At 36.4% G+C, this 17,808-nt stretch overlaps 1 protein-coding gene across 1 annotated transcript in view; it reads right to left on the bottom strand.

Moving 5' to 3' along the window:
- Positions 1-17,808, bottom strand: part of LOC140715319 (phosphatidylinositol 3,4,5-trisphosphate 3-phosphatase and dual-specificity protein phosphatase PTEN-like) — a 113,290-nt gene that overhangs the window by 17,385 nt on the left and 78,097 nt on the right. Inside the window, exons 4-6 of the mRNA XM_073027358.1 lie at positions 5,665-5,708; positions 5,022-5,260; positions 344-485 (exon numbers count right to left, since the gene is read on the bottom strand). Of these exons, the coding sequence (XP_072883459.1) occupies positions 344-485; positions 5,022-5,260; positions 5,665-5,708 (425 nt within the window). The remainder of the gene's footprint in view (positions 1-343; positions 486-5,021; positions 5,261-5,664; positions 5,709-17,808) is intronic.

The following is a 17,808-nucleotide window of genomic DNA, read 5'->3' as shown; positions in this document are numbered from 1 at the left end:
TCTCCCTCTGGTTAACTACTGCTGAAACTTCTTGGTTCTAGTCTCTCCCAAACTATACCCTGGGTGTTCTGTATTTAGCTGTATAAATGCTTATTTTAAAAATATATACATGTGTTTTTTCCCAGTTTAACAGTTTTATCAGATATTAAGATACAATAATAAATCTAATTGGAAAGGTCAGTTTAAAGTGTTTATAATTTAAAAATTCTTAATAACTCAACCATAGTTTAGATCATTTTCTGTATTTTAATTCTACCTGACCAACAAAGTGGATACCAGTAAACTGAAGCAGCAATATAACATTATTTTCAGCATTATCTCTAAATCGGAAATTAAAACTTACTGCAAGTTCCACCACTGAACATTGGAACAGTTTCAAACTGCATCTTGTGAAACAGTAATGCCACCGGTTTGTAATCCAATCTGTGCTTCAAAAGATAGCTGTAATAATATACATAGCGCCTCTGGCTAGGAATAGTTACACCCTAGAGAAAAATAAAATGTATATATTTTTTAATAATTCAGCATCATTGCTTAAGTAGCTCAAATTCTAGTACACAATGTAAAATGGCAAAGTTTACATCTGGCAACAAAGATGGTAGGGCATACACTATAGTTTCACAGCACCAGGTAAGAATGCCCAAATTTGCATTGCAATAACATAGATATGAACCCATATTTAAGTCATGACAGCATTTGTCTCGTCCAATAAAAATAAGACAAATCCAATTAGGTCAATTAGCATGCATTAACTTATCAGTGACTTGAGAACGTGGTTGCATTACAGAGCAATTCACCAGAATATTCCCTGGGATTGAGCACTATTTCAGTTCAAATTGGATAGACTGAGTGAGCCGACTCTGAAGTATGAGAAGTGACCTGAGGTATACAAAATCATACCAAGCACAAGTTAGCTGAGCATGTGAAATGTCACGGCATAGGAAGCTACAGGCTGAATGCTGGAAATAAAAATTATAGATATGCAATGCCTTGCATGAATACGCTGCTAAAAAGCCTACTTCTGTGTTGTGCAACGCTAAAAGGTGTTGTGATTAGGCTACCAGTCAGCAACTGGTATATAATGCCCAGTGCATAGTGCTGAGTCTGAGTTCAGGCAGAACCTGTCCTGTAATAAACTCCAGATTTAATTAAAACAGGGACCGATTTGGGAACTTCATGAGTTTTCAATGTTCATGTTATGTAGCTTCCATTTGCACAGCCTCAAATAATGAAAGTTACTCTCAAAAGCCTTTCATATGCTACATAATAGATCAGGAATGTGATAGAAATGTGTACAGCTCCAATCATACTACCACTGGACATCAGGATAAAGCAGCCTGCTTATTTAGTGTTCCATCCAGCATTTTAAACATTTATGCTCTTTAACTTCAGAGAGACAATGCCAGCAGCATACTCTGCCTATGCTTTATAGCACGTCCAACCATAAAACAACCATCATATATAAAAAGGGCAGCAGGTGCTTGGAAAACTTATCAACTTCTAGATTACGTTCAAAGTGATGGATCATTTGAATTTGGAAAGATGTCGACATTCCCTCAATATTGGTCAAAATTCTGGAACTTAAATAACAGCACAACAGGAATACCTTCATCATAAGGATTATAGGTAGCAGATTATCACTACCTTTTTTGGAATGATTGGAGTTGGGTAATAATTGTTGGACAACAATGATGCTAATACGGCAAGAATAAACATAAGACAAGCAAATGTCTGGCACTCTCTCAAGTATCTCAGTTGGACCATTTGTATCTGTATTTCCGGAGCCCTTTATTTTCCTTACATAATGTCACCAAATCATGATTATTCTAGAGATAAGACAACAGTTTTTAAAAAAGGCAAAAGAAAAATAGTTTTGTTTATCTTGTCTGTTGGATAATACATTTAAAAACTTACCAGGGAGACCATAAATCAGAGCTAACCAATCAGCAATAGTGAACTAAACTGCAATAAATTCACAAACTAGGAATCATTTTATTGCATCCATCATGTGCTTTAGCATCAACAAAACTGACTTTAAAAAAACAGAAATTAAAAATTTATGATAAACCTACCCAACTCAGCCTTTGACTCAGAACATGGTCCTACAAGGCTTCTGCAAGGAGTACTGTCAAGTCAAGAATGAAAACTACGAAGCATCAAATGCCCTCAATCTAACCTACTGCTACAGAAGGCTATCTTTACATCACTATGACTGAAGTTATCATATCTGCCATTTTCCTATCCTCTGGCACCTTTCCAACATACAGGGATGATTTGACAGCAAATCCTTTACCTCCACACCTCCACTCTACCCTTGCCTCCACCTACAATCTAAGATGCATCCCATAACTGATAGACAACCTTTCTAGTACCTCTTCTAAATTTGATTAATCATGATGACAGAGTCAAAGTTTATAGCACAATTAGCTACTATAGTAGTAACTGTATAATCAATCTAATTAGTTACAAGAACACAGCCTGAATTAATGGGCTTATAAAAGCTGGGTGGCAACTTGCTGACAAATAGTCTAAAATCATGAATCATGGACAAAGGGAAGTACATTTAGCTTCTGGAATTCCTAAACTAATAAGGGCAGGAGGCATAGACAAATTGATAAATATTACAATTTCACAATTAAAAATCAGAAAACACAGGAGATAAGTGGAGAAAAAAAAACCAAGTTAATGTTTCTGATGGAATTCCTTTCAAAGTTCATTGACCAAAAAGGATAACAAAATTTGCCTCTCCACAGATGATGTCTGGCCTGCCGAGAACCTCCAGAATTAGTTATTTTTAATTCATATTTCCAGTATCTAGAGTATTTTTACTTTGGATTACAATATCACGTGTTTGATATAATTAAGTTAGTCAGCACATCATATTTCAAGCTTTGAAATCATCTCACCTGTCTAGACTATATTTGAATCCAGATTTCTGATTTCTTCATCTATTAGTTCAACTGCGTTATAACAGAATTCCTTCACAGCCTTATTATTTTGTATCCACATTCCTCGTCCCTCTCCACTTGGAACATTTACTTCCACTAACATTATCTGTATCTGCACCTACTTCAGTCACATTATGATTAAAATCGTAATTAGATTTTTGTTAGTTACAGGCTTGGTATATCCCTGGAATCATGGCGATGCAAATTCTGAATTTCTTAAAACTTTTTTTTCCAACACCTCCATGAAGCTATCTTTAATGCTCTTTGGTCCTTTTCCTCATAAGAGTCTCCTGACAATAATAATTAACTATACTGCTCTTCTGAGACATTAGAACTCAATGGTTTCATCCAGGTATTCATAAACAATATGGCACTTACTCAAGCTTAATTAACTTCACAAATACTTAGCAGATAATAGATGAGTTATGTGGAGATTGTTTTAGAGATTAATAAAGATGAATGGAAGTTTCCAAAATTACAGCTTCCTGCATGATTCAAGATATTTTGATTATTGTTTGCTCATAGTAGAGAACCAAGCTGAATATAGGAAGCACTGAGAATTACAAGGAAAATAAAGGGCAAGTAATAATATGTAACATAAGAGACATTAAAATCAAATACAATAGCAATAAACATTGAAAGAGCATGTTCAGTTGTTGAACAAATAAATCATCTTATGGCAAAAAGCATAGTTGCATTGATCTCAGTAAAGTGGACTCAGCCAATGTTACTACCAAAAAGGTGGTTGCCAGCAGTACGGAAATAGATCAGGACAACGACTGGCAATATATAATATTGAACTGGGTTGAATGAGATGCAACCTTGATTTGTAAGGAAAGCAGGGGTAGAAAATGTAGGTTCTCTGACCACAACCTTCTAAAAAATCCTTGACAGGACACAAAAAGACAGCTAACAGTAATTCTTTATCAAGAAGGAATAAGGTTTTAACTTCAATTCTTATTTGTTAATCAGCCTATAAATAGCAGTGGACTTTAGAGACACTGCTGGGGCAAAGAAAAAAATTCCATTTTAAAATATAAACTAGTAACTCGTTTGAGCCCGATAAAAGCAAATTACTTTCAATTAACTTATGCTCCATGACAAAGCAGAGAAATTTGAACATGGGAAGTTTAATGTGGTGAATATAACCCTGCAAAAACAAAAGATTAATCTGTTAAATTCAGTCAAAGATGCACAAACTAAACCCATGACATTAGAAGACAATTAAGAGGACAAGAAATTGTTTAAATGATAAATACCATAGTGCAATAGAAACTAAACTTCAAAACTTCGTGAACAGTGAAGACAAATTTTTAGAAGACAAACATTGGCATAATTAGCAGACAAATAACAGATAAAATTTAAATGTGTGAGAGATACATTTGTTGGAGGGAAAATGAGAGATTAACTAAATGGAGTCAGCTGAGTGCCATGAGTTACGCAAGTTTCAGAAGATAGCCGGACAAGAGGAGTCTGCTATTTAAAACATTTGCTTAGCTTCATAAATAAAATAATACAGTAAAGCTTTACAAAACATCCAGTTGGAGTATTAGGAATTTAAATAGTAAATTTTTTTTAAATATTAAGAAAATAGGTAACTCCTTAACTTGTCAAAATGCTACTTGTAAATTGTTGGTGCAAAGAAAATTCCCAATCACTTGTTTATAACTTTCTGAAACAGTGTATTTTAGGACCAGTAAACTGTTTAAGACCACCCATTCTTCAGTGATAGGAAACTAAAATTATATAAATATTACTTCTATGTTTTCTTACTGAACAGAATGTGCTGACTTTCTTTAATAACTGCATTCTCAATTCTTGTAGCAGATTGCAGCAACTGCTCAAAATACAATGATTTATTATGCACCTTACAAAGAATTATTGAAACTCTGCCATTCAACTAAATTTCATGTTAATTCAATTAAATAGGCATTTTCATAGGCCTTTCTAAATCAACTCTTAAATATCAACATTAGTATAATTATTGCATTAAACTACTACTTGCTATTTAGAAAAATACTACTTTTGCAAGCTATTAAGATTTACTCTATATTAAAGCCTACTTCCACTGACCTTCTTATCTATAGTCCTTGCTTGGCCATAGAATTCTAGGGCTTCTTGTGCTTTTGAAAATTTGCCACGATGAAGCAAATAAGCACAGATCATTACTCCTGTCCGTCCCTTTCCAGCTTTGCAATGGATTGCTGCAACGTTGTTATCATCTTCACTTAACCAGTGATCTAGGTCTTCACAAAATGGTTTTATGAGTTCTAGCTGTGGTGGATTGTGGTCTTCAAAAGGATATTGTGCGACTAAAAAGAGATAACAAAGTGTCAACAGAAGTAATCAAACTGTCATTTTACTTCTACAAGAGCACTTATTTTATGAAAGTATCATGCACAGTGGTAACAAATTGAAATGTTGATAAAATCTTAATCATGATAATTTTACCTGAAATTTATTTCTAGCAAAATATATATAACCATGCACATAAATATACCAAAATATTGCACAAAATATTATGCTATATACAGTGTTTTCCTACTGATTCAAAATAATTTAGTAGTTTTAATCCAAATAACACCATGCATGTAGGTTTTCAGCATGGTGTTATGTAGGCTTTCATTTTACTACCCTTAACAAAATAATGTAATAATAAGGTAGGTTTTACCTATTAGGACAATCTCATAATGGAGTTCGATAAAAGTTAACCCACCTCTGCAATTAAATTTAGTAGCATCATAATGTCTTTCTGCACATCTGAAAGGGAAAAGTTTAGAAAAGTGTTAGCCATTATTTATTAAGTAGGAAATTAAAGTGTGGTAACCATGCTTTTGTGCTATTAAACATGTATTTTCTATATTTCAGTTATAATGCTGAATTTCAAAGATATTTTTGAGCATATTACTCCTCAATATTTACTGCAACAGGGTAAGTAGTAATGTTCATAATCGTGCGCAAATATAACAACCTAAGGCAAGGGGAGATGTATGAATAACCAGAAATCAAAGATGTTGCTGGACCTTATTAACTTTGGAAAAAAGAAACAGTATCTTGCTCTAAGTTTGTCATTCAAATGTATTAAATGTCATTAATTTCTGTACATGCACTGTCGGAAGTAAACTTGTCATAAAAGTGTAATTTCAAGTCTAAAATCTCTAAATAATATGATAAATATTAGCTTCTCTGGCCCAACACTAAAAATTGGGTAAACTTAATACATACCTACACAATTAAGTGCTTTTAGTGAACTATTTTTCTTCTCACTTTTGGGACATCTTTGCTGAACAGGTGATAATGAATAGATCAGCAACTCCTCTGGTCAAAGCACTTTGGACACTTTATCTGAAAATCATACTGTTGCTGTCCAAGATGCCCTGTTCTCTGAAAACGTTGAGGACCTTAGCAATGAAATATTTGGTCTGGCCTAAAGACGGTTACATAAAAGATACCTACTAAACAGGTTAAATTTGCTTAGGACTTGAGCATTCCAATCTCAATTAATTATTAATGGTACAGTCAATATTTTATTAATGCCAAACAAAATTAACTGATAAATGAGCCTCAGATTTTAATTATCATAGGAAGTTAAAACAGAACTACAATAAACACACTGCCCAGGTCATGCTCTCTTCTAGCTGCTGCCATCAGGAAGGTGGTACAGGAGCCTCAGGACTCACCACCAGGTTCAGGAACAGTTATTACCCCTTCATCTATTAGGCTCTCGAACCAAAGGGGTTAACTTCACTCAACGTCCCTTGCCCCACCACTGAACTGTTACTACAACCTATGGGCTCACTTTCAAAAACTCATGTCAGGTTCTCAATATTTCTTGCTTATTTATTATTATTTCTATATTTTTGTACTTGCACATTTCGCTGTCTTTTGTACACTTGCTTTCTGCCTTGGTTGGTGGGGTCTTTCAATGATTCTCTCTACGGTTATTACATTTATTGAGTATGCCCACAAGAAAATGAATTTCAGGGTTGTAAAAAGTGATATAGATCTATTTTGATAACAAATTTACCTCAAACTTAACTTACAATGTCAAGATGCCAACACTTTACATGCAGCTCTGAGGGGAATTATGAAATATTTGCATTTAGGACTACTACAGCTGAAATCTACAGTCAGAAAGCAACTTAAGACTTTTTTTTAAAAAAGCTATCAATCCTCAAAAATTGGCAGACTGCGGATAGTAGACATAAGTCATCAATGCCGTTCCCCTTCAAAAAAAATGTAAGCATGGCATGCAGGTACAAATGAAATTCAGCAGCCTTAGACCCCCACTCCCACTATCCAGCTTGCGAATGTGCAGCCTCTGGATTAAAATGCTGAGGCACTTTAGGGACTACTCTGTACTTTGCCTCACAGAAACATGGCTAACCCTTGTCATTTTAGATGCAGTGCTCCTGAAGTCTTCACTATCCATCAGAAAGACAGGACAGGTGACTCTTACAAAGGTAAAGGAGGTGGAGTATGTCTCATGCTCAACTCATTCTGGTGCACATACATGGCACTTCTGTCTCAATCCTGCTCACTCAGTCTGGAACATCTCATGGTCAAGTGTCATCCATTTTATCTGCTAAGGGCATTTCAGCCATCATCCTGGCAGTGGTGTACTTTCCACCTCTGATCAACATCAGGCAGGCACTGGAGGAGCTGAGCACCATAATCAGCAGTCACGAAAGTACACACCCTTATGCTTTCCCAATCATTGTGGGGGATTTCAACAAGGACAACTTGAAGTCTCTAAACAAATAACATCAACATATCAACTGTGGAACCAGAGGTGCCAACACTTGACCACTGTTGAACTACCAACAACACTTACCATTCCACCACACGCCCACAATTTGGAAAGTACAATCCCTTGGCTCTACTTCTACTCCCCACATACAGGCAGAGACTAAAGCGCAGCATCAGTAATGACAATCAAGAAAATACAGAAACACAGAAAACCTACAGCACAATACAGGCCCTTCAGCCCACAAGCTGTGCCGAACATGTCCTTATCTTAGAAATTACCTAGGGTTACCCATAGCCCTCTATTTTTCTGAGCTCCATGTACCTGGCCAGGAGTCTCTTAAAAGATCCTATTGTATCCACCTCCACCACCATCACTGGCAGCCCATTCCATGCACTCACCACTCTATGTGTAAAAAAATTACCCCTGATATCTCCTCTGTACGTATTTCCAAGCATCTTTAATTGGGCCCTCTCATGCTAGCTATTCCAGCCCTGGGAAAAAGCCTCTGACTATCCACACGATCAATGCCTCTCATCATCTTATACATTTCTATCAGATCACCTCTCATCCTCTGTTGCTCCAAAGAGAAAAAGCCGAGTTCACTCAACCTATTCTCATAGGGCATGTTCCCCAATCCAGGAAACATCCCTGTAAACCTCCTCTGCACTCTTTCTATGGTTTCCTAATCCTTCCTATAGTGAGGCAACCAGAACCGAACACAATACCCCAAGTGGGGTCTGACCAGGGTCCTATATAGCTGCAACATTACCTCTGGGCTCCTAAACTCAATCCAATGATTGATGAAGGCCAATGCACCATATGCTTTCTTAACCCGAGTCAACCTGCACAGCAGCTTTGAGTGTCCTATGGACTCAGAGCCCAAGATCCCTCTGATCCTCCATTCTGCCAAGAGTCTTACTATTCAATACTATATTCTGCCATCATACTTGACCTACCAAAATGAACCACCTCACACTTATCTGGGTTGAACACCATCTGCCACTTCTTAGCCAGTTTTGCATCCTATCAATATCATGCTGTAACCTCTGACTGCCATCCACATTATCCACAACACCCCCAACCTTTGAGTCATCAGCAAATTTACTAATTCATCCCTCCACTTCCTCATCCAGGTCATTTATAAAAATCAAAGAGTAGGGGTGCCAGAACAGATCCCCGAGGCGCTCCACTGGTGATCGACCTCCTTGCAGAATATGGCCCGGCTGCAACCACTCTTTGGATCCTCAAAGCAATGTCCCCATGGATCCCATGCCTTTCTGAAATCCATATAAACTACACTTACTGCTTTACCTCCATCAATGTGTTTAGCCACATCCTCAAAAAATTCAATCAGGCTCGTAAGGCATGACCTGCCTTTCACAAAGCCATGCTGACTATTCCTAATCATATTATGCCTCTCCAAATGTTCATAAATCCTGCCTCTCAGGATCTTCTCCATTAATTTACCAACCTCTGAAGTAAGACTCACTGGTCTATAATTTCCTGGGGCTCTCTCTACTCCCTTTCTTGCATAATTGAACAACATCTGCCACCCTCCAGTCCTCCGGAACCTCTCCCGTCCCCATTGATGATGCAAGGATCATCTCCAGAGGCTCAGCAATCTCCTCCCTCACCTCCCAAGTAGCCTGGGGTACATCTCGTCCAGTCCTGGTGACTTATCCAACCTGATGCTTTCCAAAAGCTCCAGCACATCTCTTTCTTAATATCTACATGCTCAAGCTTTTCAGTCTGCTGCAAGTCATTCCTACAATCGCCAAGATCCTTTTCCGTAGTAAATACTGAAGTACTCATTAAGTACCTCTGCTAACTCCTCTGGCTCCGTACACACTTCTCACTCCACTGTCATACTTGATTGGTCCTATTCTCTCACGTCTTATCCTCTTGCTCTTCATATACTTATAGAATGCCTTGGGGGTTTCCTTAATCTTGTCCGCCAAGGCCTTCTCATGGCCCTTTCTGGCTCTCCTAATTTCTTTCTTAAGCTTCTTCCTGCTGGCCTTAGAATCTTCTAGATCTCTATCATTACCTAGTTTTATTGAACCTTTTGTAAGCTCTTTTCTTCTTGACTAGATTTACAACAGCCTTTGTACACTACGGTTCCTGTACCCTACCATCCTTTCCCTGTCCCATTGGAACATACCTATGCAGAACTCCATGCAAATATCCCCTGAAGATTTGCCACATTTCTTCCACACATTTCTTTGAGAACTTCTGTTCCAATTTATGCTTCCAAGTTCCTGCCTGATAGCCTCATATTTCCCCTTACTCCAATTAAACGCTTTCCTAACTTGTCTGTTCCTATCCCACTCCAATGCTATGGTAAAGGAGATAGAATTGTGATCACTATCTCCAAAGTGCCCTGCCACTGACAGATCTGACACCTGACCAGGTTCATTTCCCAATACCAGATCAACTGCAGCCTCATCTACATATTATGTCAAGAAAACCTAACAAACACCACCCCATCTAAACCCTTCAATCTAGGGACATGCTAATCAATATTTGGGAAATTAAAACCTCCCACCATGACAACCCAGTTATTAACACACCTTTCCAGAATCTGCCTCCCCATCTGCTCCTCGATGTCCCTGTTACTATTGGGTGGTCTATAAAATATACCCAGTAAAGTTATTAATCCCTTCCTGTTCCTAACTTCCACCCAGAGTGACTCCGTAGACAATCCCTGTCTTCCTTCTTTTCTGCAGTCATGACACTATCTCTGATCAACAGTGCAACGCCACCACCTCTTTTGCACACCCCCCTCCCCCCCCCCCAACCGTCCTTTCTAAAACATCTAAAGCCTGACACTGGAAGTAACCACTCCTGCCCGAGCCATCCAAGTTTCTGTAGTGGCCACATCATAGTTCCAAGTACCAATCCTTGCTGTAAGCTCATCCGCTTTGTTCATAATACTCCTTGCAAGGAAGGCAGACGAACATTTACAGGACTGCTTTGAGGGAACTGGACAATATTCATCTTCAAATCTGAATATGTCACAGCTGTCAGCTACAGATCATCAAGAATGATGAGTGTGTGCCTCAGAGAATGTACTAGACATACTCAAATCAGAAGCTATGAATGAACCAGGAGATTTATAGCCTACTGAAGGCTAGCCCTGTGGCATTCAAGACCAGTGAGACCAGTGAACCAGATCTATACAAGTAGTCCATGTTTGGCAAACGGAAGGCTATTTGAGAGCGAAGGGAACAATTCTGATTGAAGTTATAGATGGAATTGGATACATGTCAATTTTAGCAGGGTTTGCAGACAATTACTTCCTACAAGGAGAATACTGACATTTTGAAAGGGAAATAAATCTACACTTGTGCAAATCCCTGCAGCATTTGGTGACCCTGTGATCTGTCTCAGAGGCCAACAACAGGACATCTTTCAAGAGGGTGAACCCTCACAAGGTGTAATGCCCTGACGGCGTACTTGATAGAGCACTGAATACTTGTGCCAACAAAATTGCAGGAGTGTTCAAGGACATCTTCAATCTCTCACTGCTGCAGTCGGAAGTTCCCACCTACTTCAAAAGGATGACAAACATACGAGTGCCCAAGAGCAGCAGGGGGAGCTGCCTCAATGGCCATCACCCAGGTACACCAACATCTACTGTAATGAAGTGCTTGAGAGGTTGTCAGGGCAAGAATTAACTCCAAACTAACCTGCAATTTGATTATTGCTACAATAGGTCTACAGCAGATACAATCTCACTAGCTCTTCACTTGGCCTTGGATCACCTGGACAACAGCAATCAGGCTGTTTGTTGATTACATCTCAGCATTGAATGCCACCATACCTTCAGTACTAATTAACAAGTTACAAAACAATGAAAGGCAACAAACCCATATACATTACTTCAGGTTTCTTTTGTTCTCTTTTGCACTAGTTACTTAATTTGTTTTAAAATTTATTTCTCATTGTAATTTAGTTATTTTATTACAAATTACAACATACTGTTGCTGCAAAACAACAAATTTCTTAACACATACCAGTGATATTAAACCAGATTGATTCTAAATAAAGACTGAAAAACAATCAGTGTGCAAAAGATAAATTCTGCAAATAAACAATATAAGTAAATTATTGATATTGAAAACATAGGTTGTAGAGTCCTTGATCAGTTCAGAGTTGAAGCGAGTGAAATTGTCCAGTCTGATATCTCCAGGGTAATAACTGTTCCTGAAGCTGGTGTTGTGAGACAAAGAACGTACTGTAGAGTGCTGCAGCTCCTGCCTGATGATAGTGAGAAGACAGCATGGCATGCATGCTGGTGGTCCTTGATAATGCATGCTGTTTTCTTGTGGCAGTGTTTCCTGTAAACGTGCTCAAAGGTGGGGACTATTTTGCCTGTGATGGATTGGGCTGAGCCGCCACTCTTTGTATATTTTTCCATTCTTGGGCATTTGTGTTCCATACCAGGTCATGTCATACATTACCATGGCATATGCTGTTTTGCATCTCACAATTACAAGACATACTAAAATAACCAGTATGTAGATAATAAGCCAGAATGCTTCAATGTTACACAATTCTTCCTTCCCACTAAAAGTTAATCCATCATGGCAATTATTGGCATCAGAATTCAAGTGAAGAGTCATAAAGGATGCAATAGCTTTTAATTATGTATTATAAAGTAATATCATTGCTAATAAATGATTTTTCACCTCATTCCCCAATTTTCCCCAATTCACCAATTTGTACATTAATGGAAGTAAAGAACACAGTATAAAGAGCAAAAAAAAACAAGACCAAAAAGTGCACTTATTACTCATAATTTATCAGATACAAACTCCAATACTGAATTGTGCATAGAGAGCATTCTTGGCAGAAGATTTTTTCAAATGGATCTCAATTAAAGTTTGTGACTTCAAAAGAAAGTAATTGTCTTTCCTTACTTTTCAATCCTCCATTCATCTTTTTGTTTTCCTATGCATCAGCAATTCTACACTTGGAAATACTGTTTTAATCTAGACTGATAAAAGTGGATTACACATGAACAATTGTACCTGGTAGTACAATTAGTGAGGAATTTCACATTTTGAAAACCACACCTGCAGTTTGCAAAATACAAGCTCTTTCTCTACTAGTTGCAATCACTAATAGAACCTAAAACCTTTCAAGATTTTTATAATTCTTTATATCAATCAGAATTTGTTGAGGATTCTTCTATAATGGATGAATTTTTAAGAAAATTGAATATTCCAAAATTAACTACAGCAGATAGCGTACTTCTAGACGCACCTATTATGGAAACCGAAATAAAAGAGGCTATTTTTTCAATGAATTCAGGTAAAGCCCCTGGTCCGGATGGTTATACTGCAGAATTTTTTAAAATCCTTTTCCTCTATACCCTCCGCCTTGGCTTTGTAAAATTTTTAAAGATGTGTTAACTGTAGGTAAATTGCCACAATCTTTTTATGATGCCTCTATTTCTCTAATTCTTAAAAAAGATAAAGACCCCACTGAATGTGCATTCTATCGGCCTATATCTTTGCTGAATACAGACTTTAAGATTTTTAGTAAAATTTTGGCCACTAGATTAGAAAATATATTACCTCGAATTATCTCTGAAGATCAGACTGCATTTATTAAAAATCGTTATTCATCTTTTAACATCAGAAAATTGATTAATATTATTTATACGCCTTCACTCAAAATACCAGAATGTGTCATTTCTTTAGATGCTGAAAAAGCATTTGATAGAGTTGAATGGCCATATGTATTTAATAAGTTGCAGCATTTTAATTTTAGTTCGAAATTTATATCATGGATTAAGTTAACATATTATAAACCTTTGGCTTTGGTTTTCACCAATAATCAAAGATCTTTTTTTCAATTATTCCGTGGTATGAGGCAAGGCTGTCCTTTAAGTCCTTTACTATTTGACATTGTTTTGGAACCTTTAGCTATTGCCATTTCGTGAATCACCTAATATTTTGGGTATTACCCGTGGGGAAGGGACTTATAAGTTATCATTATATGCTGATGATTTGTTACTATACATATCTGACCCTGAGAGATCTATACCTGCTATCTCATCCTTGCTTGCTCAGTTTAGTAGCTTTTTTGGTTACAAACTGAATTTTAATAAGAGTGAATTATTTCCATTAAATATGCAAGTTCCAATTTATAAACACTTACCATTTAAAGTTGTCACAGATCATTTTACTTATTTGGGTATTAAAATTACCAAGAAACATAAGGATTTATTTAAAGTTAATTTTTTACCTTTAATTGACCAAATTAAGCAACTTGTTACCAGGTGGTCCCCATTCTCTTTGTCATTGGTTGGTCGAATTAATGCTATTAAGATGATAGTGTTACCCAAAATTTTATATTTATTCCAAGCACTACCAAATTTTATTCCTAAATCTTTTTTTGATATTATTGACTCTAAAATATCTTCGTATCTGTGGCAGAATAAAAATCCTAGACTAAGCAAAAAATATTTACAGAAGCCTAAGAAGGAGGGTGGTTTGGTTTTGCCAAACCTGAGATTTTACTATTGGGCAGCCAATATTCGATATTTAATATTTTGGACACAAGAACTGATTATAGCATCTTGCCCACAATGGGTAAATTTGGAATGTAAATCTGTACAAGCCTTTTCATTATTTTCAATTTTAGGATCTTCACTTCCTTTTTCTTTATCTAAATTGAATAAACAAATAACTAATCCCATAGTTAAACATACATTGCGAATATTGTTTCAATTTCGTAAATTTTTTGGCTCGGATAAGTTTATCTTATCAAGCCCTATTATATCTAACTTTTTTTTCGACCCTCTTTTATGGATCAAGCCTTTGTATTATGGAAAACAAAAGATATAACATGTTTTCGTGATCTATTTTTAGATAATAGTTTTATGTCCTTTGAACAGCTATCTAATAAATATAATTTACCTAAAACTCATTTTTTTAAGATATTTGCAAGTTAGAAATTTCTTGAATAATATGTTACAGTCTTTTCTGAAATTATGTCCAATGGACATTAGGGAAATTTTTTTAGCTCTGAATCCTTGCCAGAAGGGTTTAGTAGCCACCATTTATAATATGATCATAAAAATACAGCCAGAAGTATCAGAAAAAATTAAGAAGGAATGGGAAAAAGAACTTCATTGTCTTATACCCACTGAGCGGTGGGAGAAAATTTTACAATTAGTCAATTCCTCTTCTATTTGTGCTAAACATGCCCTAATACAATTTAAAGTTGTACATAGGGCTCACATGTCCAAGGATAAACTTGCTCGATTTTACTTTCATGTTAATCCAACCTGTGACAGATGTCATTCTGAAGTAGCTTCATTGACCCACATGTTTTGGTCTTGCCCTTGTTTGCAAAATTATTGGAAAGATATTTTCGGTAATATTTCAACAGTTCTGAATATCAAATTGCAACCACATCCTATTACTGCAATTTTCGGTTGACCAATGGTGGATAATATTTGTTTATCCCCCTCAGCTCGACGGATGATTGCATTTGTTACATTAATGGCTAGAAGATCTATCCTATTGAACTGGAAAGAAATTAATCCTCCAACTATATTTGAGTGGTTTTCTCAAACTATCTCTTGTTTGAGCTTAGAAAAAATTAGAAGTGTTGTCTTTGATTCTTCAGTTAAATTTGAAGAAACTTGGAGACCATTTATCCAACATTTTCATATCAGTTAAACTGACTTTTCCTAAACCCTGCTTCTATTATCCTTAATTATTTGGATGGAGGTGCAGAGTTATTGACGCTACTATGTATATTTGACATAATGCAATGGCCCATGTTGGTTAGGTTTTTTCTTTTCTTTTCTTCTTTGGGCGTTTTTTTCCTTCTTATTTACTCCCTTTTTTTGTAATTACTATGAATTTGGGAGGTTTTTATATATGAATTATCATCTATATGAATGTATACTTAACTATTAATTATGTACTTTCAAACTCACTGTATTCATGTTTCATTTATGTTTGTTTAAAATTAATAAAAAGATTTAAAAAAGAAAAAAGAAACTAAAACCTGAATTTCATGTTGGTAGTTATCACCAAGAGGATTAATTTTGCAGGATAAAGCCTTAATTCATGATAGCTCCAACAACCATCATAATCAAAACCAAGTTCCTGGAATATTTTGCCTAGCTAATCACTTTTCCTCTCCATACATTTCTGATTCTGGAGACCTAGGTGATTACGTTGACCAACATCAACATATGCAGCATATTGCTGCAAATAAATCAATTGGCATAATACTACTTCTGCAATATTTACAGCAGGATGTGATGTTCCTCCTTGGTTTCTATATTTTTTCCTTCTCAGTTGGCTTCATCATAACCCTTCATCTCATTTCTGCGTTTCAAAGTCAACTGCAATTCAGACTCCAACCACTTTTATTCTCATCATTAAATACCATACACGATATACCATACCATAGCATGACCATATGAAAGATGGTGATGGAAAAGATCAAAAGGAGCAGTCATTCTGGATGTGTACCATTGTTTTAGATTTTCATTACTGCAATCAGAAAAGGTTTTTCCATTTTCCCATCTAGTTATAACCTAATTTTTGGCTCATCACACCTTGAGTGAAATAGCTGATTCATATACTGGTTAAACTGAGTAATGGGGTCTTTGTGGGGACAATGCTGTAGTTTCATTGACACCTGACATTAATCATTAAATAGGGTGTTAAATTGAAATTCCTTACATGATTGTTCTGAGGTGACAATCCTGAAACACCTCCCACTCTGCTATAAATTTTGTGCAACAGATTTTCAAGGATACAATTACTGAAGTAGCTTCTCCTTCAGTGCTGAGGTGTTTGATATCTCTAATATAAGTGTTCAGGTATGCCTAGCCATACCTACATGACTATCTGATAACGAGATTTAGCCAAACGCTTAGGCTAATGATTTTGGTTCACAAGGATTTCACACATAGCAGTGTTTTTTTGCCACAATGCACATTCTGTTATTCAGAAGGTGTAATCCGGCAATGAAATTTGATGTTTTCAAAAATGGGCGTGGTGAAGAAATAATATATTTGGATTTTGTTCAGATTCTAAGAGTGATTTATCAGAGTTCCAGCTTCACACTTTATCTGTTCCTTGACCTAAGGCAAATCTCTACCTACAAAACTTATCAAAGATGGATGGGCAATAAATAGTTTAGTGGAGTACCTATAAAAAGCTATTGAAGAGTAAATTCTAAGTTTGGATGCACCATATGCTTGCTTCAAAAAGTTTACCTCTTAACAAAAACTGCCTCCACTGGGAAGGTATCATTTAGAAACAGATTCAATTTCTCTTGCAGGAGAATACAACACAATACCGCTCTGTGCATTGTCTGTAACATAGCACTTATTACAAGTTGCCAACTTTAATACAAAATACCAGGTCAAAGTAAATATATTCTCAAAAATGGTCTTTATATTCCATCTACACAAAATCAGCACAACCATAAAGTCAAAGTATGGTCACATGGTCAAACTATCAGCAAATACATTCCTGATGAAGGATCTTGGCCTGAAATGTCAACTGTTTATTCCTTTTCATAGATGCTGCCTGGCCAGCTGTGTTCCTCCAGCATTTTGTGTGTTTTGCTTTGGATTTCCAGCATCTGCAGATTTTCTCATGTTTGTGACACAAACTCTAAACAATATTATAACAAGCCCATTTACAATGTTGTCAAATAATACTAGTCAATGAATACACAATCACCACCATGTTATTTGCATAAGTCCATATCAGTGTCAAATAAGATGAAGTTTCAAAGGATCTAGTAATTCAACATACTAACGAAAGAATTGTTGTCAAGAACTGAAGCATTTTTAGTAAGCACCAGACTACAAAATTAATCTGCTCAGTACTCAGAAGAAATTGCCAACAATGTGCATTACTTGTTATATTGACCTACTTTGCTCTTTGTATAATCACTTGACATTGTGAATACACTTCTGGTAAAATGGCAGCGCACTCGGACACAGTGGCCACTCAGTGTCCAACCTAGTGTGTAACTGGTTTGTCCTTTACGAATGCAAAACACTGCTCTATTTTAAGAACATTAAGTACTGCAGATCTACCCCATCAGTGAATGGCATGA

This window comes from Hemitrygon akajei, chromosome 23, assembly GCF_048418815.1.
Source record: "Hemitrygon akajei chromosome 23, sHemAka1.3, whole genome shotgun sequence".
Taxonomy (NCBI): Eukaryota; Metazoa; Chordata; class Chondrichthyes; order Myliobatiformes; family Dasyatidae; genus Hemitrygon; species Hemitrygon akajei.
This window is presented reverse-complemented; position numbering and strand designations above follow the sequence as displayed.